We start from the raw sequence: 26,808 nt of genomic DNA, 5'->3' as shown, positions 1-26,808 counted from the left end.
AGGAAACAATCTTGACCTCTCAACCCTGGAAGTTGAACTGGAAATGTGAAGTCTTAAGATTGTTGAAGACCATAATCGGAGACTTGCTTAGGTTCACAACAAGTTGTCATCGGTCACAAAAAGAAGTGAGCCCATCAAGATGTTGGAGGCCCTCAGGCAAGGAGGTCAAAAGAATCACATCATTTGCGAAGAGGAAAACAAAGATCAAAACTTGGTGCAAATAAAAACCATCTCCCGAAAGGGTGAAATCCTTGAGAAAAGTCTCCATCTCGTCGATGTAAATGCCAAATAAGGTGGGGGGAGAGGGCACCCCCGCTTCACCCCAGTGGTGCCCTGAATCGGATCGGATAAGAAAAATCTAATTTTTATCTTATATCATCACCCTTGTAAAATCATTAATACTTATCTATTAGCAATGATAATGATAGCCACAATAGTGTTTTGGTTGATTTGCTTAATTGCCTCTCTACAAAGACTCATCAACGACATTCAAGTACTTACTTTTCTTGTTGTGCCCTTATTTTTAAAACGCTATTCTCTTGAAGCGGCCTTTGCGTAACATCAGTTCAATAGTTGGAAATAACCAAGGGTGCACAGGGATGGGGGTACTTGTGCTATTTAGGGTACCGGTACAGGTACGACTATTTTTCATAATAGGAGATGGGGTACTTGGGTATGTCAAACTTTATCCTTAATTATACTTTTATATTTATAGAAAATCTTAAATTATGAGTCATGACAATGGTTTTTCAAAACACGAATAGTGATAAAGTTCGCTAATGTAATGTATTGTTTTCAATTTCAGATTTGCTATTTGTATGTAATAATAATATATGATAGATGTTTAGATGCATAACAGAGAAGGCAGACAATAAAAAGGAACAAGATCATAAATCATTTGATATTGGAAATGATAAACTTCTGGCTTGAACAATGATAAAGTTTCTTGTTAATCAATAATGTATCAAAGTTTCAAAATGATAAGGTATTGAATTAAGCTTGATAAACAACAAGCTGATACACAAACATAAAACCAAAAAAAAAAACAAAAATCTTAATCAAGGTCTTTAGCTATGATGCTGTCCACCGAGTAACCGATACTTGTGATACATGTACTCGGTACTTGAGTACGTGTACCAGGGGGGTGGGTACGAATACGCATGCAACCTTGGAAATAATTGAAGCCACTAAGTATTTCCAACCTCCTCAAATATCTTATATGAACACATCCATGCAGACCTTTTCCACTCTCAAAAGAATAAGATTAAATTTCTCATAACTAGGCATTTCATATCGTGTGCTATGTCTATTACCATCAGACTATGAATATTTTTAAATTTCAATCTGTAACAATAATCAAATATGAAATATCTAGTGTGATTTCTGAATTCTAACTGATCAACAAAATGACGTTTGACATTTGTGCATTTAAACTTTGAAGTTAGTGCTAAAATTTACTTCTATTCTTGTTTCAAAGTTCTATGTCACAAATTTGTTTTTTAAAAATGGCATCCCCAAGTACTGCCATCTCCTATTTTTGAAAATTAGTTTTACCAGTAGCAATACAAATCTTTAGAGTTTCCAAGTATCCTCGTCTCCTGGTAACCTTGGAAAGTTTTCTTATGTGTATTTTTTCTCAAAAAGTACTGTTATTTGTTTAATATGTTTGTTGTTTAATTGTTGGCTAATTTTTTTGTAAGTCGCTATGACCACAACTTAAAAAAATGTGACTTTAGGCAATGTAGTGAGATTTCTCTCCCCTCTCAACAATAGGGGAGGCTCCCTTCTTACCGTAGGTGACTTTCATTGGAACTTAACTGAAGTTACAAAAATGGCGGTTCTCTTAGGGTCCGTTTGGTTTGTGGAATTGTAGAAATCAAGATTTCTACAAATCTTAGTTTAGCCAAATCAAGGTTTTGCAAATCTTCATTCCTATTTTTGGGATTTTACTTGAACTATTTGTTTCACTCGGAAGATGATTGTGAAGACACATTTTTATGCATAGGCTTGGAGTTGCAGGCAAATTCAAAAAAGTAGTCCAATCTATTGTTTTTACACTCCTCAAAAAACATAACTAGGTTTTGATTTTCAATTCCTACTTGCTAGTAGGAAGTCAGAAAACTTGGTTTTGAGACAAAATTAGAATTTTGGTATTCTAATTCCATTTTGCCGATTTTGAAACAAATGCAAATTTTTTTAATTCCAAATTTTGAAAAAGCCAATTCCTATCATCTTCCACAAACCAAAAGGACCCTTAATGAATTCCTTTTTTTACAAGAATGATTTGCATACAAATATAAGTTTTTAACTTACAAAAAAGCCTTATTGCCATGATAGTACTGTTGACCCTAGAATTGGCATAAGAACAATACCAAGGGCGACTGTTTACTTTTTTATATTTTGTGAAAAAAAAACAAGAACCCAAAGTTTCATGTGCTTGTGTCGTGAGGATTCAAGCAAAATAGCCAGTAAGGCACAAAGTCTCTTTCTAGATACTCTTAAAATAAATAAAAATAGTTACAATTGAAGCCCAAAGTCTTCAGTGCTAAGTAATTTTTCAGCCAATACTAACTATCACAAGCTATCCTTGTATAACACAAAGTTGTCAAAAGTTCAAATTGGTCCTAAATGCAACACTCAGTTCAAACTCCAAACAATTGAATTCAAATCTCTCTTAAATTAAAACATTAAAGCTCATAATCAACTCAAGAAAATGTCATCACATAACAGTTTGAATCATAGGTAATGAGAATTGCCATGAAATCGCCTGAATCGCCGGTTTGGCGATTTGATTCATGGTTGTTCATTTTTTGTGAACCCGTGAATTAGTTAAGCGATTTCATGGCATGAATCACATGAATCACACCTCTGTGAATTGCGAAAACTCAGCCATGCAAGTAGGGAAAAAGTGAAGTCAAATTTTAAGAAAAACACATCTTTTTTTAATGTTTATTTTTGCCTTTCCTCTTTATTTTAACCCTAAAGGACCTTCTAATTATTTAGCATGAGTAGAAGAGAGGAAAAGTGAGAGAGAAGAAGAGAAAAGAAACCACAGGCTTGCACTAATAGACATATGTTTACAAATACTGATAGACATATGTTTCATGGATCTTGATTCTTCATCTTACATACATTTATCATTTTATGTCTTATGGATCATCTTACATACATTCTATGATTTGACTCATTATGATCCTATGATTTCTCTTTACTTGAGCTACAATTTACATTTTATGGGTAACGTAGTTATGCATTTGATGGATATATCATTTATGTTCTGTGTTTATGTATGTTAGCTTCTATTTGATGATCTTTAAATAAGTTATATTTAATAGAGGGTGCATGAAATAAGTTTTAAATTGTTAAAATCTTTAAATTTCATGTGTTTTTTAATTTTGTCGATTCGTAGCCTATTCATGATTCGATTCGGCCTTGCCGATTCCTGCCCGATTTTGATTTGTAATGTCCCCTTTCTAGCATTCATAGCATGATGTTGTCGTTAGCCTATTTCCCCACAGTCCCGTAGGCTAACTAGGACATTAAAGGGGCTTAGAGGCCATTTGGCCTAAACAGTTTCAGTTGCAGGTCTTTCTGAGGGGTTCTAGGGCAACTTTGGGCATACTTACTATTTATAGTAAGTCATCTTGGACATGGCCGGACATGTTTGAGCATGCGACAGGGGTCTTATAATTTCCGCAATACCAGAGCAAGACAAAGTAGGAGTTCAGACCTGCAAAGTAAACAGTCTAGTTCATCCGTACAGGGGGGTATAGAATCCAGTCATACAGACACAGCGGAGGTATTCTTTGATCAAGACAGCAATATGGGTGACTGAGATGACAGGAATACAAGATTAGGTGGAGGCAGGAATGCCGGTCCAGAGCCTGGAGAGGAAAGATTCTTACAGTTATTAGAGACCTTGGTACAGGGTCAGCGAGTAGCAGAACAAAGGGCACAGGAACAGAATCAGAGATTGGATCTTATGATGCAGATGATGGCTCGTCAAATGGGGTTGAATGCTAACATGGGTGGAGGAAATAATCAGAATGGTAACAATCAGAATGGAAATGATCAAAATGGGACACATAATGGAGATGAACAAGTTGGGAACAATTTCGGTCATGCACCCTAGCGAGCTAGGACAGTGAGTTCAAGGCCCATGATTCCTACATTTCCTCCTAGAGCTCCAGAGCAGCTCATACCAGAGCCCCAGATTACTGATATACAGGACTAGTTGAGGAGAGATTGGGAAGCCGGAGGGCCAGATTTTACTGCTGCAATTACCTTTAGGGAGTAGATGGATGTGCGGATGAAACACATGCCACGTGGACATGACAGGAACGAGAGCTATGAGCTACGGAAGAAAGTAGGGAGACTTGATTTACCATATTATGATGGCTCAGGAAAGTCTACAGCAAGAGCTTGGGTTCAAAAGCTTGACACATACTTTCAATTGAACCCTATGCCCGAGGAAGAAGCTATTAAGTACGCAGCAATTCATCTGGATGGGTTAGCACACGAGTGGTGGCATCATGGTATGGTCACTATGGGACATGCACACATTACCTCATATGTGGAGTTTACAGAGAGGCTGATTGAACGTTTTGATAGGAAGGATCCAGAACTCCATTTCAAGGAGTTAGCTCAGCTTAAACAGTGGGGATCATTGGAAACATACATTTCAGAGTTTTAGAAACTTGCAGTGTTAGTAACAGATGTATCTGAACGGAGGATACTAGTTCTATTTATGGATGGGTTAGCTGATCCGTTGAGAGGGTGGATTAAAGCTCTCAACCCTCCCACTTTGCAGGAAGCCATTAAGAAAGCTCGTGACATGGATTCCTCTTCATCTTCAAAAAATAAATTCCAGGCAAAGAGTTTCCCTTCAAGGAAAGATAAGGACAGGAAACCTTTTCATAAAGAGGTTCAGCCAGCTAAGGAGGAAAGTAAGAGGTTGGACAATGAGACACTTAATGATCTCAGGAAGAAGAAGCTTTGTTTTCATTGCAGGGAGCCTTGGGATTTGTCACATAAGTGTCCATTGAAAGCAAAAGCTAAGCAGATGGAGTACTTTTCAGCCGAAGAGTCAGTAGATGAAGATTCAGAGCAGTCATCCGAATCAGATGGAGATGATGATAGTTCTTCACAGGAGGAAGCACGCGATGATAGCACGATAGCTTAGTTGTCAAGTATACAGGAGGCCGTCACTTTCAGAGTTAGGGGAACCTTGGATGGACGGAGAGTTGTGGCACTCATTGATACAGGGGCGACACATAACTTCATTGATGAGAAGTTTGTGACACGTAGAGGGCTACATACAGAGGAGCATAGGGGATTTAAGGTGATGGTTGCCGATGGCTTCAAAATTGAATGTACCAAGAAAATCTCCAACTTGCAGCTTCGTTTGGGAGATTATGACATGACAGGAGATTTCTTTGTGGTCAACATTGGTGATCAGGATATGGTGCTTGGGATGAACTGGATGAAGTCTCTGGTAGAGTTTACATTTAACCTTGAGAAAATGGAAATGAGGTTTGAGGCAAATGGTAAGAAGATAGTGCTCAGAGGTTTGTCAGATGGGAGACTTCGAGTGGTGTCACTCAAGCGGATGCAGAGTTTCTTTAGACATGATCAGGTGCAGTGGGCAGCAGAGTTTAGAGTAATGCCTGAGATGACAGAGCAGCATAAACAAGAGTATCCACCTGATGTACAAAAAATAATAACCAAACATACTAAGGTGTTTGGTGAGATACCTCCAGGGAGACCCCCGCATAGGGGAATCGAGCATGTTATTGAATTAGAGGAAGGGGCTAAGCCAGTTATCATCACACCTTACCGCCATCTGAAGAGATGTAAGGATGAAATAGAAAAGGCAATTAAGGAGTTGATTGACATGGGGCACATACGGCCAAGCAAAAGTCCTTTCGCTTCTTCAGTAGTATTGGTGAAGAAGGATGGTACAATGAGGATGTGCATTGATTATAGGGAGCCTAACAAGAAGACAATCAAGAACCGATACCCTATCCTGCGCATCGATGAGCTTATTGATGAATTGCATGGTGCATGCTACTTCTCCAAGATTGATTTGAGATCGGGCTACCATCAGATACGGGTTAGAGAGGTGGATGTGGAGAAGACAGCTTTTAGATGCCACTATGGACATTTTGAGTTCTTAGTGATACCCTTTGGGTTGACAAATGCCCCTGCCACTTTCCAGTCCTGTATGAATAAAGTGTTCAGAGATCAGTTGAGGAAGTTTGTGTTGATATTTTTTGATGATATACTGATATACAGCCGTACTTGGGAGGAACATTTGAAGCATATTGATACAGTGCTCAGTATTCTAGAGAGGGAGTCATTATATGCCAAGATGAGTAAATGTGAGTTTGGGATGACAGAGTTGCTCTATCTAGGGCATATTATTAGTGCAGGAAGTGTTCGGGTTGACCCAGACCAGATCAGGGCCATTCTAGATTGGCCACCACCGAGGAACACTTCACAACTCAAGGGATTTCTCGGGCTTTGTGGGTTCTACCGCAGATTTGTGAAGGGATTTTCACAGATAGCAGCACCACTTACAGATTTGACACGGAAAGATAGTTTCAAGTGGTTAGAGAGGGCTCAGGATTGTTTTGACAGGTTTAAGGAGCTGATGAGTACATGTCTTGTTTTAGCCATTCCAGATTTCACCAGGCCCTTTGAGCTGCAGTGTGATGCCTCGGGAGAGGGCATAGGAGCTGTTCTCATGCAAGACAAACATCCCATCGCATATGAGAGTAGAGAATTACGAGGTGTGGAGAGAACCTACAGCATCTACGACAAAGAGATGCTAGCAATCATGCACGCGCTAGCTAAGTTCAGGCAGTACTTAGTGGGAAGCCGATTCACAGTAAAAACAGATCATAATAGCTTGAAACATTTCCTTGGACAGAAGGACCTTAATGACAGGCAACAGAAATGGGTGAGTAAATTACAGGCCTATGATTTCGACATAGCCTATGTCAAAGGGAAGAAAAATATTGTTGCAGATGCTTTATCTAGAAGGCCTCATTTGCTTACTGTTGGGATAGTCATGGATGATTGGAGAGAGATGATCTTGGCAGAATATGCCAAGGATAGTTGGGCATCTAGCATTATTGAGGGAGCTATTCAAGATAGTCGATACATTGTCGTAAATGATCTGATCATCTACAAGGAAAGGATTTATTTAGTACCCGGGTCTGCTATGAAGCAGAAGATTTTGAGGGCATTTCATGATTCACCAATGGCAATACATCCCGGATTCTTTAAGACATATCGGCAGGTGAGAGAGCGCTTCACTTGGAAAGGACTCAAATCAGAGGTGCTTCAGTTTGTGAGGGAATGCCCTGTGTGTCAGCAGAACAAACAGGAACATTCTTTTCTGGGTGGTTTACTACAGCCCCTACCCATACCAGAGAAGAAGTGGGATAGCATTTCCATGGATTTTATCACAGGCCTCCCCAAGGCACAGGGTCGGGATTGTATCTTTGTTGTGGTAGACAGATTGACGAAATTTGCACATTTCTTTGCAATTTCGTCTACATATTCAGCAGCACAAACAACAGAACTATTTTTTCGAGAGGTATTCAGACTACATGCGATACCACGGAGCATAGTCAGTGACAGAGACAGCAGATTTATGAGCCACTTTTGGCAGGAGTTGTTCAGGTTATGTGGAACAGAGCTCACTCCGAGTACCAGCTACCACCCCCAAACTGATGGGCAGACATAGATAGTGAACAAATGGGTTGAGGGGTACCTTCGAAACTACATTGCAGGAGAGCAGAAGGCTTGGGTGAAGTGGCTACATCTATGGGAGTACTGCTATAATACCTCTTTCCATATTTCTATTCAAATGTCCCCTTATATGGCACTGTACAGGTATGATGCTCCTAATTTTTTGGATTTGTTATTTGGGGACAGGAGGGCGCCTAAGGCCAAGGATACTTTGCAGGAGTGCCAGGACATTATGCGATCCTTGAAGGAAAATTTGCAAAAAGCACAAAATTAGCAGAAGCAATATGCTGATCAGCATAGGGTTGAGAGGTCTTTTGAGGTGGGAGATATGGTGTACCTCATGTTACAGCCGTATAGACAGTCCTCTCTCAAGAAGAGTGGAGCAGAGAAATTGAAACCACACTACTATGGACCGTTCAAAGTAATCAGGAGAGTGGGTGAAGTAGCTTATGAGTTGGAGTTGCCTGCAGACAGTAAAGTGCATAATGTGTTCCATGTGTCACGCTTTAAAAAGGCATTGGGTCACAATGTGGTGCCTTCAGTAGTATTGCCACCTCTTGATGATGAGGGAAAGCTTATCTTGGTTCTCGAGGCCATACTTGACTCCAGGGAGAGGGTGCTTCGTAGGAGGACTATCAGGGAGTATCTAGTGAAGTGGAGGAACCTACCTGTCGAGGATGCTACTTGGGAAAATGAGCAGATATTGCAGCATCCAGAGCTGAAATTGCTTGAGGACAAGCAATTTTGGGAAGGGCGGACTGTAATGTCCCCTTTCTAGCATTCATAGCATGATGTTGTCGTTAGCCTATTTCCCCACAGTCCCGTAGGCTAACTAGGACATTAAAGGGGCTTAGAGGCCATTTGGCCTAAAAAGTTTCAGTTGCAGGTCTTTTTGAGGGGTTCTGGGGCAACTTTGGGCATACTTACTATTTATAGTGAGTCATCTTGGACATGGCCGGACATTCAATCACAGTGGTATGTCGATGGTAATTGTTTAAAATCGACAAGAAAACTTATTTATCATTGATAAGATTTGTTATGCATTGATAAAGCCATTTTATAAAGTTAAATTTAAATATTTAACTTTATTAATGCATAGACTATAGTTTGTGGGAAATATTTAAATTAAAAGAGTTCCCTTTATTTTTATAACACATTGGAGACATAAGGTACATAAAGGGAGTTATGTTTTATCCGACATTGAGAAAACGAAGGATTGAGCTCTTGTGAGAACACTATAAAAGAAATGGAATAGCTTTTTTTTTGTATGCTTGGATGAAGATTAATGTTATGTTGCTGGATATCTGATTATCGGGCTTGGAGGACGGAATCCCTCTTTGCTAGCATTCTCTTCGCTGTTGGAAGACACAGTCAGGAGGATCAAGGGTGTTTTCACTTCAGGAAACACACTGGGTTTCATTTGGGGCGTTCGCATAAAGAAATTTACAAGGGTTTGAGGTGCAGATCTGAAGTTAGTTATTGCTATAGTGCCGCATGAACAGTATTTTGCTACAGTCGGCATGAACAGTATTTTGCTACAGTACGACGTGAACAATGTTGGTATCAAGTTTACTTGTTTTTCCGGCTGATTAGAAGTTTGGAGGGCTGTCGACTACATCTGCAAAATACTACGGCAACTAATTCCAGGTTTCTTCTGTCAAATTTTGATACTTGCATAATAATTGTTGAATACAAGTCTGAATAGTTGTTGCGGCCTTTAAGGCAGCTGTAAGTGCACATCTACATTTAAAAATCATCCTTTTATCATCAGATTGAAAGAGTTTCCAGATTTTTCATATACTGTTGAATGTGTGCCAAGTGTTTGTGAAAATGTTATGATGTGTATTATGCATTTTAATGTCACTTCATAGTTGTTCGTAAATCTACTCATTGGAAAGCAATTTATTGAGGAAATCAGCTTTATGAGTTTGCATACAAAGTGTTTGACAATATTCCTTAAGTTAAATTTCTACAAGTCAAAGTTCAAATCAGGGGAGGATATTACATGATTCTTGTTACTTTGGTTTGAATTGACACAAAGTTTCAAAACAATCTGCCTCTTTTATTGAAAGCAATTTGATTTACATCTACGAACAAAGTCTTAGAATGGACCTAGAAATTGGTAGAAACTTCTTGCTTCTCCAAAAGATGATTATTTACAATGAGCTCCTCCTTTATATAGGAAGAGAAGAGAGAGAAAGGTGGAGAGAAAAGGGGAAACTCTCAACCACCTTGACTTATTAAAAAATAAACTTCTAACTAACCTTGACTTATTCAAAGTTGCATGCCTAGTGTAGTTGCAACTTGATTACATGCTATGTAATGTCCCCACTTAGGGAGTTTGATGAATTCTTCAATTTCATACTCTTATACTTCTCAGCCTTGTAACTTGTACCATGTTATGAATAATATAGTCGATATGTCTGATTAGTTCCCATGCAACAATGTTCCTTATATTAGATGACTTGTAAGACTGATTTGTAGAATGGTATTTGCTTGATATATCATGGGAGTTATGCTACCTTTCTTTGTAGTAATTTCTATTATAGAAAACTAAAGGCGATAGAATGTCTGTTGTCCCAATTGTGAGCATTCATGTTTAAAATCTTGTATAATGTTATTGTGTATGCGATAGATAGAGTATTCTTACTGTAACTTTTATGTGAATATAAATTTGCTGGAGAGCATCTATTATTCTTGATAATCCTTTGATTCTTTACTAGCCAGATATGTCTAGTTATATTCTCTTTTCGTCAGGAAGATCACATATATTTGAGATGGTATATTTGTGTGAAGAGATGGCCGAAGTGAATATGATAGTCTCTGAAATAAGTTTGATCACTGATTATAACCAAGGCTATTTATATGGCTATTGCTGACAGGATTACAATATGGTTCAGATTTGATGTTGATGGGATTATATTAACTTTCAACCAGACTCTTCCAAATATGAATGTTTAAAGATCACTTTTTTGTAACCTTCCCCTCTTACTTGACTTGTACCTTTTTGTTGGAGTCTTTCTTATTTATTTTTACTGATTAGATGCCCTTCTCTGCAGAAATGGAATTCTTACTTCCTTCTGAGTTTGACCCTTGCGTATCACTCAAGGTTCACACATTGACCTAGATCTATATAACCAATATCTGTACATCAGATATAGAGGATCGTACCTTCCATATCTATATTTCCCAAACTTTGTATGTGCAAAATGGGTCTGCGTCTGTAATCTTATCGATCCCAAGATCTATCTATCTATCTATCTATCTATCTATATATTCTTGGGCTACTGATTATCTACCGAAGCATTTTCATCTCCTTACATACAACTATAATCATTGGGTGAAAACTGTACATGACCTGTATGCAAAATATACTTTCTTAATTCATGTCAAGATATTATTCCTCTACATGTGGCTTCCATATTATCTGAATTGGTCCATTCTATATGTTTACATCTCAATCAAGATGATTAGATTCACTCGATAGCCAGAAGGGTTTAATTGTACAATTCAAGTACGCTCAAAATCTATAGCTGTGTTCAATTGTAAATAATCCTCTGCTTTGGTTCAATGTAACATGGGCCAATTTGCATATGAGGTGTCCTCTACCTGCACAGCTATAAAGTGTTGGGTGTGTGAATGGTTTTTATTGAATGATCTGTCCTCCTCCTTGCTTGATGTCTATAATTGTTGGGTGTTAATGCCAATGGATATTAACATTGAGTAGGATTCTGAATTTATCTCCTTTCATTAGATGCGTATTTAACATCTTGGAAATGCTTGGTTATTGTCTTTGTCTATCATACATGCCATACTCTTTATTATAATCTTCCCCGACAATTTCTCCATCCTCTGACTTGGTTGCTGATTGCTTGATATTCCTTTTGTCGAGTGCTAGATAATATTAATATTGTTTGTTGATACCCTCCTATTACAGACTTAATTCCCTTTACATGATGTTTGGATATGGGTGCTTAGATAGCCAGAAAAATGATGTCTCTTTCATACTATAGTTGCTCCTTATATATCCTCTATAGTGAAAGGTTGCATCTTTAGATATTTGACTAAATCAATGATATCTTATTTTATATTTTAGTTAGTTATTTATTTATATGGAATTTCTTTAATGTCTACATCATTCTAATAATAGATGATAATATTGGCTCATGAATATATTTAATAATAAATTATATTATATTATATTGTTATTTATTGAATTCAATTATTATATATTATTATTAGTATTAATCACTGGATAAGTATAAATCTTTAATTTAAACTTATCTAATTGTGGAATTATATTTAATTATTAATCATTTATCTAATTATTATTACTTGGGATTTAATTTATAGTTTAATATTATGATATATTATTAAAGTCATTTTGGGAGGGGATATTACATATTACAACTTTGCATGTGACACTCGCATACAATTAGATCTTGTTTTTCCATTACATTGAATATGTCAATTACAAATTACAAATACATAACAAAAATATTGTGAACACCTGACGAGACACGACTTCTATTATTTCATCATTTTTGGTATTCATGCTGCTAAAAGATTGTTGTATAAATGATGTGCTTGGGTTTGGTGGAAGCATCTCGAATCGGAATATGAATATGCATCCTTGATTGTTCCCTTAGGTGTTTGTTAGCCATTTTTGTCTTGAAAACATTCTACCATTGTAATCATTCTTTCACCTCCTTGTGGGCTCCATTATGTAATAATTCTTGCCTCGTGTCCCTCTTTCTCTTTTGCATGTATAAAACCAACTCTTTAAATGGTGGAAAAACTAAAAAATAAGTTTTTTTGGGAGCATCGCGTACGGAGTATAGCTGGAAACTTTGGGACCGTGAATTGATATGTGTGTTTAAGCTCAAAACATGTACTTCTATGGTGGAAAAACCCCAAAATGGGTTTTTGGAGGACAATAGCATATGCGGACAGCAAACTTTATGCACGGAAAATGCATGGGAAATGGGCAACATAACATCTACTTATAATGAATTATTATGTTTTCATAACAAGCAAGTATGCAAGCAACCGCCATCATGAGATTTAAGTCACATGACAGTGATATAACAAGCGCGGATGAAGTGTGTACAAGTGTTAAGGTGAGCTTTTTGGATGTAAAAACATCTTGCAAAATGAGCTTGCTTTTCTTGGTAGTTTCATTCAAGAATGGGGTTTTTAATCCCGACTGCTTATGCAAGCAAGATGAAGTACTTGCATATGCAACTTGGAGGATTTAGATGGAAGATAGAAGGTGCACATCATATATAGTATGCAAATCTAAAAATTGACATGAAAAGACTTGCATAAATAAGAGAACAAATATATACAACAAAGCCCTATGAAAATGACAAAGAATCCTACCTTTTTCCTCATGAAGCAAGGGAAGAAGTCTTTTAATTTCTTATTCAAAATCTGAAAATAAATCCAAAGAGATTTTTATTATTTTATGCGTTTACAATCTTTGCAAGATTGAGAGTTAAATTGACTTCAAATCTCGATTCAATGTTTGCAAAATTGGAGTCAAAATCCGTAGCTTGACAAGTGCAGGAAGTTTGAGATAAGAATGTGTCATATCCTTGTTTTAAGATAGAATTTTAATAGTAATTAGATAATACAATGTTAGTAAATAAATAATGATACTAAAGTTTAAAACTAATACTAAAATATAAAAATAGGAAATAATTATTCTTTAATCTATATTATCAATGAAATAATATTTAGTACGATATTTTAAATAAAAAATAAATAATAAAATAAAAATAAATAAAGAAATTAAATTAAATACAAGAGACAATGTAGTAGAAAGTATGTTAACTTTCTAAGTAGAATTTAATAATAAATAATAATAAACATGAATAAGTAAGCAAATAAATAATATAACATAGAGTTATATAAATTAACTAAATCTATTGAAAACTCGAGATATTTAACAAATAGACACAACTCCTTAAAATTAAGATATAAAAGGGAGAAGAGTTTATTTTAGAGATGGAGAAAAAGAAGAGAAGATAGGAGTTCAAAAAGGATAAATGGAAGTGGAAAGTAATATGAAGAAAATGAGGAAGTGACTTTCTGAAAAGGTATCAATGTTATTGAAAGGATGGGAACCTTTGAAAGGGTCATAATTATGAATAGTTATGACTCTTCAAATATATTATGATTATAAAGTATTGGAACTTTTCCAAAGGATTTAGTTATGAAGTGTTGTGACTTTTTGAAAGGATTAAAACTCTAAAGTGCTATGAATTTTCAAAGGATTTGTATTATGAAAGGTTGTGACTCTTAAGAAAGATATATTTATGGATTATATTTGTTTAATTATGTTTATGAATTGATTTATATTAATGAATCATACTTGTGGATAATATTGTGTTGGCTCATGGGGTTAACACCATGGAGATTAATGAGACTCGAAGCATGGAGCATGTGAGATATTAAGATCTCCATTGTCTGCCATGGCCGAGAATCAATGTGCTAGGATATTCTGATGATGTCAACATATGCATATATGATTGGCCTTGGATAGAAGATGCCTGTCGAAGAAGAATCTTAAGGGGTGCATTCCCGAGATGACGAGGAGATAGCTATGAGCTAGGAAGCCTAATTAGGAGATGTCCTTAAGATTGGGGTTAAATTAGAGGGTAGAATAATATAGTTTGTTTTGTTATTGTTGTAATTCTAACCATTATTTTGCAGGTATTACTTGTACCAAACTAACCCTAACAGTGGGGACATTACAGTGGTATCAGAGCATGATCTTGCTGTCATGTGGGGTTAAAGAGGATATAGAAAAAATAATTTATATGAAAGACTGATGTAGAAAGTTAATGAGTATTAAAAAGGGTTCAAACATATCCATTATAGCAACATAAGAATTCAGACTAAAAGAAATATCTATTCTAACTCAACAGAAGAAATTATCTATTTGCTTGAGGAAAAACAATTTGAGGAAGTGTGGACTGTCATAGCCCTATTTTAAGATAGAATTTGAATAATAATTAGACAATACAATGTTAGTAAATAAATAATGATAATAAAGTTATATTAAAACTAATGCTAATATATAAAAATAGGAAATAATTATTATTTTATCTATATTATCAATGAAATAATATTTAGTATGATATTATTAATCATTAAAAAATAATAAAATCAAAACGAATAAATAAAGAAATTAAACTAAATACAAGAGACAACATTGTAGAAAGTATGTTAACTCTTTAAATAGAATTTAATAATAAATAATAATAAACACAAATAAGTAAGTAAATAAATAATATAACATAGAATAATATAAATTAACTAAATCTAATAAAATGTCGAGATATTTAACAAATAGACATGACTCTTTAAGATTAAGATATAAAAGGGAGGATAGTTTATTTTAGAGAGAGAAAAAGAAGAGGAGAAGATAGGAGTTCAAAAAGGAAAAATGGAAGAGGAAAGTAATATGAAGAAAATAAGGGATTGACATTCTGAAAAGGTATCAATGATATTGAAATGATGTGAACCTTTGAAAGGGTCATAATTATGAATTGTTGTGACTTCAAAAATATTGTAATTATAAAGTATTGAGACTTTTCCAAAGGATAGTTATTGGGTGGATATTTTGCAATCGACAGTTTTGGATAAAAATCTAGTTGCAAAATAGGATGACTAACTACAGCGTGTGAGACAAAGTCTCTTCTACCTTTAAGGGAAGGCTCCCCCTTCTCACCATTCCTTGGATCAACTCAAGGTAAGCAAGAAGTCGAGCGATTTTATAAAATGGGTGTTACCAATATCCTTTATTCTTAACTTTCAAGAAAGAATCCACTTACTCGTGGAGCGAGTAATGGGCAGGGTGAATCTCTAACTATACTTCTATCAAGAGCTGAAAATAGTGATACTGATAAACCTTCACTAACTCAAAGGCTAGCTGAAAATGTACTGGTTTGACTCTAAGTCTGATCGTACTTCTATATGAAAAACTTTACAATTAGGGCACAAAGACTCCTAAAAGTAAGAATGACTTAACTATTTTGTGAATTAAGAAAGAAGTATAAGCTACAGACAAAGCTTCTAGTTATATATTTCCACAATTGCTCCTAGTCAAAGCTCTGACTCCAATTGGTTCTTAACTCTTTTATATTCAATTCACAAGATACAATTACCAAGAAGACAAGATAATCATGAATCAAAGATAACTTAGATTAATTATAGACAAAACTTATACAAGTAACAATCTCTCTTAATCAAAGTTAAGTTTCAAATGCTCCTTTGTATTCACTTTTTTCTCAAACTAGTGCTACACAAACAAAGTTCTACTGACAGAATTTCTCCAGAGCTCTCTTGCATAAAGATAATGATGCTTTTATAATGAGGGGGCACTCCTTTATATAGGCACAAGAGTTGAAAAAAAGGTGGAGAAAAAAGTGGGAGCAACTCAACCAACTTTGACCTTGTCTAACTACAAGAGGAAATATAGGGTTACATGCAACTCGCATTGCATCCTTTTATATAGTAAAGATTGTTTCTCAGTGCCTTGGATTTGACAATGATATCACGCATTGTGGGAAGATCAACAATTTTCATGGTCTTTGATATGGCTTTGATCCTTACTGCATCTGCATATGTTGATTGTACAACTTTGGAATTTCTTGCCATAGTATGTAACAAGTGTTTGGCAAGGATTTATACAAGACAAATTTGTTGATTGTGTGGGAACCAAAGTTTTTAGAATCTACATCAGCATTGATCCTGATTGTATATTCCAAGCTTACCCTTTCAACCGCAATGAGATTACTAGAATCATCAATAACATGGCATCCCATCTGTTCCAAATCACAAATAACACCTGTTTCACTGTTTGACAATCTCCATGTGCCACCTGCAACTTTGTGATCAACTTCCTTAATGTTTCCTCTTTGTAACCAATAGGTCCTTGAAATCTAAAGAGCATTTCACATGATAGAAGAATGTCACATGATACCAAGGCATCTAGATCAAAACGTTCCATTTCATCCCAATCATCGAGGATTTCCTTAAAATTATCCGCTTCTTGAGTCAAAGAAGAGATCAAGTTTCGCTCCATTCCATTCATCTCTTTGCCGTGGTTAAGAATTGCAAATGTCTTCATGATGGCTTAGACTCCTTCAGGGATGATTTCAACTATCCAAGACTTGGCGACTTCAATCAACTTCCTCTCCTTGGATGTTTGAGATATGGTAACAACACTTTGAGAAGATTATTGCTAGATGACCTCGTTCAGGTGTGAAACCTCCTGTTTGAGTTGATTGTTCTTCTCTCATAGCTCATGATTGTTCTTTGATACATTTGCCAATGCATCTTGAGCATCTTGTAAACAACTCAAACGTGACTATTTTTCGATTTCTACCTTAGTGAACTTGTAATCAGAATGAGTAAGCTCCTCTACAGGTTTGTCCACCAAGGGCTCAACAACTTCAACAAACTTGGTTTTATCGGAATCAACCAAAATCCTTAAAACAATCTTATCTTTCAAAGATTTGGATTTAGTCTTCTTAACAAGAAGATTATTTGGCGATACGACCACTTTTCCTCTCTTTTTTGTGATTCTGCTCAACCATGCAGGGAAGTTGAAACCTTCATCCGTAGAAGCAGATATAGTGGAGACCATTGACATTGATCTAAATTGTATTTCAGTTGTAACAAAACAAGATTCAGTGTGCACAGCTGAAGGCATAGGAACATGCTGAGAAGATTCTGTCATGAAAAGATCAAAACTTGTCAAAGATGTATTGAGTTGGGAAACATGACCATTTGTGAGAGTTGGAAAATCCTCAAACACATTTGCCAAATACTCATATTGTTCATTTGCAAGAATGAGAGGAGCAACAGAAAAATTAATAAGGGCCATTGTATTAATTTCCGAGACTGGAATAGGAGTGAAAACGGTGGAGAATGAATCCACATCATCATCTTCCTCATCTAGAAAAGGTGCTTCATGATTAGATGGTGCACGAGTTTGTGCAGGCTTTGGGGGAGATATGATCATGACTTCCCCTTCTTCATATGTATCTTCCTTATCCAATTTTGTCTCCAATTCCTCTTCTGATTCTACCTTTGACTCTTGAACTAGTTCAGAAATCTATGAAGACTTAGAACCTTTTCCACCCTTCAATTTGAATTTGAGAGAACCTTTAGCATTAGAAGATGGGGCACCATCTTTCCTTGTAATCTCTAGCTGTGACTTTCTATCAGGAGGGCCAAAGCTTCCACAATCCAATCCCATCTTAGTATTAACTCTTTTAAGGCCTTTATTTTTCAGCCATTTGTTAGTGTTTACCAAGATGGATTGAAATCTATCCATGATAGAGGTTCCTTCCTTTTGTTGCCACTGAATAGGAAAAGGGCACTTCTTATCAAAGCTGGCTTGATGAAACTCCGGATCAAGAATGTAGTCATCATCTTCAACTTGGAAATTTGAAGGGATCTCCAACACATTGAAATCGATTGTCTGCTGGAGGATTAATTTGCAGTAGTCCATTTTCATGATGTTAAGCTCTTTTCTCGTATCAATCCAAATATCCTCGATACGATGAACATGTGTGAAAGCTCTTTTCATCTAAGAATTCATCTCTCGGTAATCAAAGTCAAATCTGGCCTTGAACTTCTTCAAGGTGATCAACTAAAACTCTGCTTCCATGTTCTTCGCTTTGGACACAAGATTGATTGAATAGTTGCCAATAGCCAAGGGTTTAGCTGAGGTAATACCAAAACCAAGTCTATGCATAGCATGCTGATCACTTTGCACGTCCATGAGCTATCTAGCTAGCTCCATCAAGGTGATTCGATCTGTAGCATACCTTGGTAAGGTATACGGCTCGCATTTGAAATATCCAACTCCCAAGTATGTAGAAGTTGGAAATTGAATGAAAATACAACTGTATTGATTCACCTTTTCCCATGTTGCATCAGACACTCTTTTGACAGATAACTGTCTATTGAACAAGCACCATAAATGTTCAAAGAAGGCATCTTGGACGCTTCTGTAATGAAATCTACTATTTGCCAAAGTGATTTGGTCATAGTAATCCTAAATAGGAACCCGAAGACGATCTCCATTGGTTGAGAGACTTGAGAAAGATCCCATGGCAGCAACAATGTAAACAAGATAAGAGTTCATGTAGAAGGGCATTGAATTCCCCACATTGAATATCTGTTGGCAAAGTGCAGTGCTAATGAGCTTTCCCCAAAAGACGTGTTCTTTGTTTTCCATTATTTGAAAGTTGAACTTATACATCCATGGCTCAAAATTAGTAGAATTTGAGACCGCAAATTGTGTTGAGAAGGATGATGTTGAAGTTAGACTGATGAACGATCTTTGGCCATTTGGAGAGGTTGTTCCTTTTATTGTTTAACCAGTATAGGTTGACATACTTCTGATAATCACCTTTCTACCCATTCCAACATGCCAAAGATGACTCCTTGGTTAAATATGCACATTCTACTTTATGTGGTACTTTAAAGATCTGCTCAATAACTTCTAGATCAAGGCTAATGATAACCTTTCCGTTAGCGTCCTTGATAGTCTTTGTCTTTGGAGTAAAATGCTGTGCACATCCAAGAACAAAATTAGGTTCCGTAGCTGCCATAGGAAATGCAGACACCAAGTGAATGTTACTTCTTTTGATGCGCTTCATCTCATGACCAACAGGATTTTGAACTCTTTGTAGAAAAACAGCCATGTCCAGATGATCGATCATTGTGTCCATTACGTTGTCAAGAACAAATGCGACTGATGATGGAGTTGGATGAGCCAACTCTTTAGCGTATTGATATTTCATCTTTCCTTTGGGTTTTGATGATGAGGGCATCTCTTGTGTTTGCGCTGCAACACAAAAATCCCAAAACATAAACACATTGTTAGAAGGAATCGTCATACAAGATGATTTGCGATTAGCAATAAAGGGTCGGAAATGGACTGGAGACTTCGTAGATTCGATGAAATGATCTCAAAAAGAAATCATCATGCATATGTAGTAAATGAAAATGAAATGAATGAAGTGTTATGAAGGTGGAAAATTGAAGACGGAATGAAATGAAAATGTGTGAAGGTGAAACCAAAGTAACAAGAATCGGAATCGGATCGGAATCGGCAAGGCCGAATCGAATCGTGAATCGGTAAGGAATCGGCAATGAATATGCGATGAATCGGAAAATTTGAAAAAACCCTTTGAATTTAAAGATTTTAACAATTTAAAACTTATTTCATGCACCCTTTATTGAATATAACTTAAACACACTATAACATCATCAAATAGAAGTTAAAACTTAACATACATAAACATGGAACATAAAATCCATCACATATGTAACTATGTTAGCTAAAATGTAAATTGTAGGCTAGCTGAAGTAAATAGTAATCAAATGATCATAATGATTTAAATCATAGAATGTATTTAAGATGATCCATAAGACATCAAATCATAAATGTATGTAAGAATCTAAGATGAAGATCCATGAAAGTTTGAAACATATGTTTATCAATGATTCAGTATCAATATTTGTAAACAAAATATAAAAACAAGGCTCCAACTCAAGCTTTAGACTCATAGTCATCATCATCATCCTCAACATCATCCTGAAGCTTGGCTGCAGCCTCAACCTCAGCCTCTGAGTATCCAGTCTGCCTAGTAGTAAGGCATCTAATGTAGGTCCTAGAGGAATGCCGAGCCATATCTCCCGCATGTAAGATGGGCTCACGAACGTCGCTAGGGCCTGTGCCTGTGTGTGCACGTGTGCGTCTACCAATGCCTGAAGAATGTGCTCTAGTTGCCTTAGCCTCTATATCCACCTGGTCAACCCACACACAGTCTTCCTCAGTGAAGACTGGATCCACAACCTCTGAGAGCCACTCTGATTCTAGATCAATCTCCTCCAGAATGATCGGAGAGGAGTCAGTGTCGAAAATCTGTCTGATCCTAAAATAGAGGTTGTAATGAACAAAGACAATATCATTCAACTTCTGCACTGTCAACCTGTTTCTCCTCTTCGAATGGATGTGCTCGAACATGGACCAACTGCGCTCACACCCAGAAGCGCTGCTTGGCTGACTCAGAATATGGATGGCAATTTTTTGAAGTTTTGGAGTTGTGGCCCCAAACATTTGCCACCATCTATCTGCAATAAGGGAAAAATAGAAAATAGAAACAATTAGTCTCATTTACAAATTACAAGTTAACTCTAAAATTACATAATCAACTTTAAGTTTAGAATCTAGATTCATGAACATTGAATATATTATTTAATTTTTACTTGGCTGTAGTGTTGTCTGAGCATTTATGGCCATCCTGCCAGAGAAAAGTGGCCCCTCTTTATTGTTGAACTGGTCTAGCTCAACAATCGTAGCAGCGCTATCTTTATCGCTACTCAACCTCTGAATCACTGTGTATAAGCCAGCGAGAACCTCCACATCTGCCTTGAACTCAGGACGGAAACGATATGCCGGATTCAGAAAGTAAGCTGCTGCATGGATGGGTCGATGGAGCTGATTCTGCCATCTCTTATCGATGATGTCCCAAATAGGGCCATACCTCTCCTGCACTCCTACATCTTGGGCTCTGATGGCGTCCTTGGCCCTATCCATGCCCTCATAAATGTAGCCTATAGAGGGCTTCTCCCCATCAGCAGTTCGTAGCAAAGCTACAAGGGGCTCAGTGACCTACATATAAAGTAAAACAAAAAACTTGAGTCAAAACTTAAATATAAAATAATATAACTTAAAGTAAAAGTAAAATACTAAATGTTAAATTGAAATAAATTTACCTGTAGGATTTCTCTAGTGGATTTCCAAAAACCATCCTCATCAAATATGCAATCCGCCACATCTATCCCTGCAGTGGTCGTAGCATACGAAGAGGAAATCCACTCCCGCCCAACAAACATGCTCCTCAATTCATCCCTTGATGTCAACAAGGACTGCAAGGTGATGAAATTCGAGGCAAACCTCGTGATACCTGGGCGAGCTAACTCCTTGCCTTCTGTGTACTTCCTCATTGTGCTAAGGACAAATGAATGATTATAAATGAATTTGCATATGTTTTTTGCCCTTTCCACACATGACTTGACAAAGTTAAGTTTGCCAATTTCCTCCAACATGAGGTCAATGCAGTGTGCCGCACAAGGGGACCAAACTATGGTGGGGTGCCTCTTCATCAAAAGTTTACCTACAACAATTTTAAGTCAATTAGAAATTCAAATTTCAAAATTCAAATAAATTTATTTTCAAAACTTAAAAAGTCAAAAGTTTACCTGCAGCAACATAACTTGCTGCATTATCCGTCACCACTTGGATCACGTTTTGTTCTCCCACCTCTGCTATGACTTCCTCAATAGCCTCACATAAGTATGTGGCATTTTTTACACGTGCGGAAGCATCGATGGATTTGATGAACATGGTATATCCTACAAGTAACAAAATAACGAATTAGAATATTAAAATTAAATGGATCATCAACAAATTAGCATTCAAAAAATTAAAATTTACAATTATGTATGTAGGAAAGTAGAATGATCAATCACCTCCATAGGATACAAGAAAATTGAGGAGTGTTCTATTCCTCCTATCTGTCCAACCATCAGTCATGATGGTGCAACCCTTTGCAATCCACTCCTTTCGGTTCTCCTCGAGCTCAGCCCTCATGTCCTCTACCATCTCATCCAAGAAGTATCTGCTCAACTCAGCCTTAGTTGGGGCTTTAAACCGCGGACCACAAATAGCAACCACATCTATCATGTTCTTCCAATAAGGAGCCCTATCACAAATAAAAATTTAGACGTCAAAGATTCAAATTATAAAACAAGTAGAAATAATTAAAGTTTTACTTTTACTTTTAATTTTAATATTAAAGAAAACAAAGGAAAAAGAATCAATTACCTGGCTGCAATAAATGTAATGTTGCAAAAGTACCAAAATTTGCATATCTCCTTTCTAGCAACATCATGAATCTCCTTGTTCAAACCCATGCCCTCAAGCGTGGGTTGGGAAGCAGGAGTAGTGCGGGGCACAAAGTAACTATCCATTCTGTTTTTCCACACTCTAGGTTGCAATAGGTTGGTGTGGGACTTTGTCTCAGTATGTGACCGACTAGCACTAGCACTAGCACTAGCACTAGCACTAGCACTAGCACGAGCAGAAGAACTAGGATAAAAAGGAGGCTTAGAAGAACCCTCTCCAACACAACTTACAAATGCAGAAGCTGATGCAGATGCAGATGTGGATGCGGTTGTGGATGCGGATGCGGGAACATGGGAGCCAATACCCCTTAACCCTTCAAGTTGCATTTTCCTATTGGCTTTGTCTTTTTCAATTTTTTCTAATGCCATTAAGCAAGTGCGTTTTGCCTCAGGAGTTTGGTGAGTGCAAATTGTAACATTGTGTCCAGGTATAGCAGCAATGTGGTATTTCAATCTATAAATACCCCCAGAAGTTATTTTTTCTTTACAAAAAATACATTTTGTTTGATATTTGGTTCTTCTAGAAAACTCTTCGTTATATTTCCAACATTCATCTTTTCTACCCATTGCGAATTTGCGAAAAATGAAAGCAAAGGCTGCTGCAATAAAATTTTATATGTAAAATATCAAAGTTTGAAGCTAATAAAAGCTACAAAACAACAAACCCTAGTTTGCAACTTAGTAAATACTAAAAATAAAGAACATTCAAGATCTAAACTAAAAATCTTGAAAACTACAAAAATTTAACAAAGAATGCATAATACACTAACATGCAAAAAAAAAAAGAGCACTTACCTCTTGCAAATGAGTTGAGGAGTGTTTAGATTGGCTCCTTAATGCTCCCAATGCAATTGATGGCCTCTCCAAATGAATTGTTGATCTCTTTTGTGCTCTTTCTTCTTGCCGGTTAGAAACCTATGGCTTTTCTTTTCTCTTCTTCTCTTTCACTTTTCCTCTCTTCTACTCATGTTAAACAAATAGAAGGCCCTTTAGGGTTATAACAAAGAGAATATGTCAAAAACAAAGTAAAAAAAAAAGTAATTTTTTTTAATTTTACAAGTCTATACTTTACTGGCCGCAGGCGATTCATGCCGATTTTATCAGGCGATTCATGATTTTTTGGATGAATCGCCCAAATCGGCGATACACTTGATGAAATCAGCGATGGCGATTTCCAACTCCAAAAAAATTGCCATCGATGAATCTAATTGCTGAATCGCCGATTCAGGCGATTTTTGGGGGATTCTCGTTACTCTGGGTGAAACGCATTGGAATGCATGTGAATGAAGATTGCTGATTTCGAACATGACTTGGGTTTTCAATGCATTATTGCATGAAAAATGAGTACATGTAAGTGCAACATGTAACGAGAGATGTAAGGTGAGATGAGATGCGAATATGGATGGAGGATACACTTTACATGCAAGTGCGAATGGACGATGAGGTGCGAAGCATGAAAAGATGCAGGAACATGTATATTCTTAGAAAGGCGCAAATGCATATGAAGAGATGGAAATGGATGATGAAAGAGGGATAATGAGCTTTATAGTCAGTTTTGGTGAAAAGATGAAGTCAAAGTACATGAAAGATGAAAATGACATCTTTTTGACTTTTCAAAAAGTGACTTTTAAACCAAAATCAAACCTTTTGGATGCAATTACATGTAAGGCTTTTCGTCTAATCGTGTCGTGCGAGTGGACACGAAATGTGAAGTGAGTGAAAATGGAAATGGAAAATGGGATTACATGCATGTGCAGATGGTGAATGAGATGGAAACCATATAATCACATTTGTTAGATGAGATGTGAAGTATTGTGATATGGAAGATGAAAGTGAAACGTGATGATGCTTTCGCATGAAGTGAAAGAACAAGTACTTGGGAAAGAACTTGTGACTTCTCCAAAGTGGAGAAAATCGGCAAGCAAGCACAAAATACCCAAAAGAAAAATGTACCATGGGAGAGTGACTCAAACGTGTCAAGATGCAATGCACTTCAACACACAAATTCAAATAATTGGGGGAAAACCAAAAACAAGAACAATTTTTTCATTTTTAAAGAAAAAATGCACTTTCCAATGCATTGATTTCAACAAGTGGCAATCATCAAGCAATAATGTGCATGCAATCAGCAAGATATGCACAAATTAAATAGCAAAAAAGAATAAGTCCACTTACATGAAGATTAAGTGCCAAAAATGAAGGAAAAAGATGCCCCAATATTGAAAATGTCTTCAAAAATATTTGATCTTTCAAACTCTTGCAAATTTGAATGGGAAAGGGCAACAAACAAGGAGTATTTGGTGGAAGATGCCAAAACGTGCCCTAATAATACTCCAAGATCCAATGTTTTGCATATGCATGCTCATGGTGTTTCACCAAGGAGCATGATCAAATCGATTTGGATTCATTGAGATCAAAAGCCCAGTGAATCTATCTAGGGCATAGTCACAAGTAGTTTATAATTTCCTCTATGAAAAGGCCCCATGGAATCGTGTAGTCACACACTTGTAAATTTTGTGTGTCATTTTAGTCCATGGTTAGTTTTAGGTTTAGTTAGGTCACTTTCTACCATGGAACTATACATACAGTTCTGTTTTGTGATCTCTCTGAAGAGACAAATAAAAAGACTCATAATATGAAGTTATAGAACTTCCATCATTGTGATTGGGTTATTCTAAAGATCAGCATTTCTGAATATGTGCTAAATTTCTCAGGACAGTGTTTTCAGGTGGTACTTAAATAGTCTATTGGAATGGTTGAATTATAGAAGGCTTTACCAATGCGTTGAAAAGATTGAGTCCATGGATTTAGTTCTAGGCTTAGTGTTGGTACCTCTGAAGAGACAATACATACAGTTCTGTTTTGTGATCTCTTTGAAGAGACAAATAAAAAAACTCATAATATGAAGTTATAGAACTTCCATCATTGTGATTGGGGTATTCTAAGATCAGCATTTATGAATATGTGCTAAATTTCTCAGGACAATGTTTTCAGGTGGTACTTAAATAGTCTATTGGAATGGTTGAATTATACAAGGCTTTATCAATGCGTTGAAAAGATTGAGCCCATGGATTTAGTTCTAGGCGTAGTGTTGGTACCATGAATTCTAGAGTTACACATTGAAGCAGCCTTGACATGTGCTCCCTGATTATAGTGGAGTTTGCTAAAACATTAGAAAATAACTAAAAAAATTAGGAAAACCAAAACAAAAAACCATCCAAAATATCATGACATTATATTTGAAAAGATATTTGGAGTTTAGCGATGTTTTTCACAAGGACTGAATCTGATTACAAAAATAGTTTGCTTAGTACTTGATCAGTCTGAGTCCTAATGTAATGATTTGCATGGAACCATACATACAGTTCTGTTTTGTGATCTCTGTCAAGAGACAAATAAAAGGACTCATAATATGAAGTCATAGAACTTCCATCATAGTGGTTGGGGTGTTCTAAAGATCAGCATATTTGAATTTGTGCTAAATTATTCAGGACAATGTTTTCAGGTGGTACTTAAATAGTCTATTGGAATGGTTGAATCTTACAATGCTTTACCAATGTGTTGAAAAGATTGAGTTCGTGGATTTAGTTCTAGGATTAGTGTTGATACCATGAATGCTAGAGTTACACATCGAAGCAGCCTTGACAAGTGCTCCCTGATTATAGTGGAGTTTGCTAAAAATTAGAAAATAACTAAAAAACATTAGGAAAGCCAAAACAGAAAAACTATTCAAAAAATCATTACATATTATATTTGAAAAGATATTCAGAGTTTGGCGATGTTTTTTAACGAGGACCGAGTCGAAGTAAAAAATTAGTTTGCTGAGTACTTGACCAGTTTGTGTCCTAATGTTATGGTTTGAGGCTCACAAGTGATCCATTTCTAACATTCGTATTTGTTATCTTGTGCCAATTTTGTAAAGTGCATCTTTCATTATGTGCTTTGAAACTGATGATTGTCCCAAGTTGAGGAATTACTCATAGAACATATCTAGAATACCATTGACTCATTTTGTAGACTTCAATTTCTTATTCCTTAATAATTGTTTCA

The 26,808-nt window shown here is 36.4% G+C and overlaps 2 protein-coding genes across 4 annotated transcripts in view; one reads left to right on the top strand and one right to left on the bottom strand.

The window, feature by feature from the left end:
• LOC149542872 (uncharacterized) overlaps nucleotides 1-22,199 on the bottom strand; it is a 72,253-nt gene extending 50,054 nt beyond the window's left edge. The window contains exon 1 of the mRNA XM_089797786.1: nucleotides 22,054-22,199. Within this exon, the coding sequence (XP_089653912.1) occupies nucleotides 22,054-22,198 (145 nt within the window). The 5' untranslated portion in view covers nucleotide 22,199. The remainder of the gene's footprint in view (nucleotides 1-22,053) is intronic.
• The window catches only part of MAA3 (P-loop containing nucleoside triphosphate hydrolases superfamily protein), a 294,471-nt gene that overhangs the window by 143,356 nt on the left and 124,307 nt on the right, over nucleotides 1-26,808 (top strand). The window lies entirely within an intron of this gene.

This window comes from Cupressus sempervirens, chromosome 8 (assembly GCF_028749045.1).
Source record: "Cupressus sempervirens isolate cs-2001-9-10 chromosome 8, ASM2874904v1, whole genome shotgun sequence".
Lineage (NCBI taxonomy): Eukaryota > Viridiplantae > Streptophyta > Pinopsida > Cupressales > Cupressaceae > Cupressus > Cupressus sempervirens.
The sequence above is the reverse complement of the archived record's forward strand: the minus strand, read 5'-3'. Positions and strand labels throughout refer to the sequence as shown.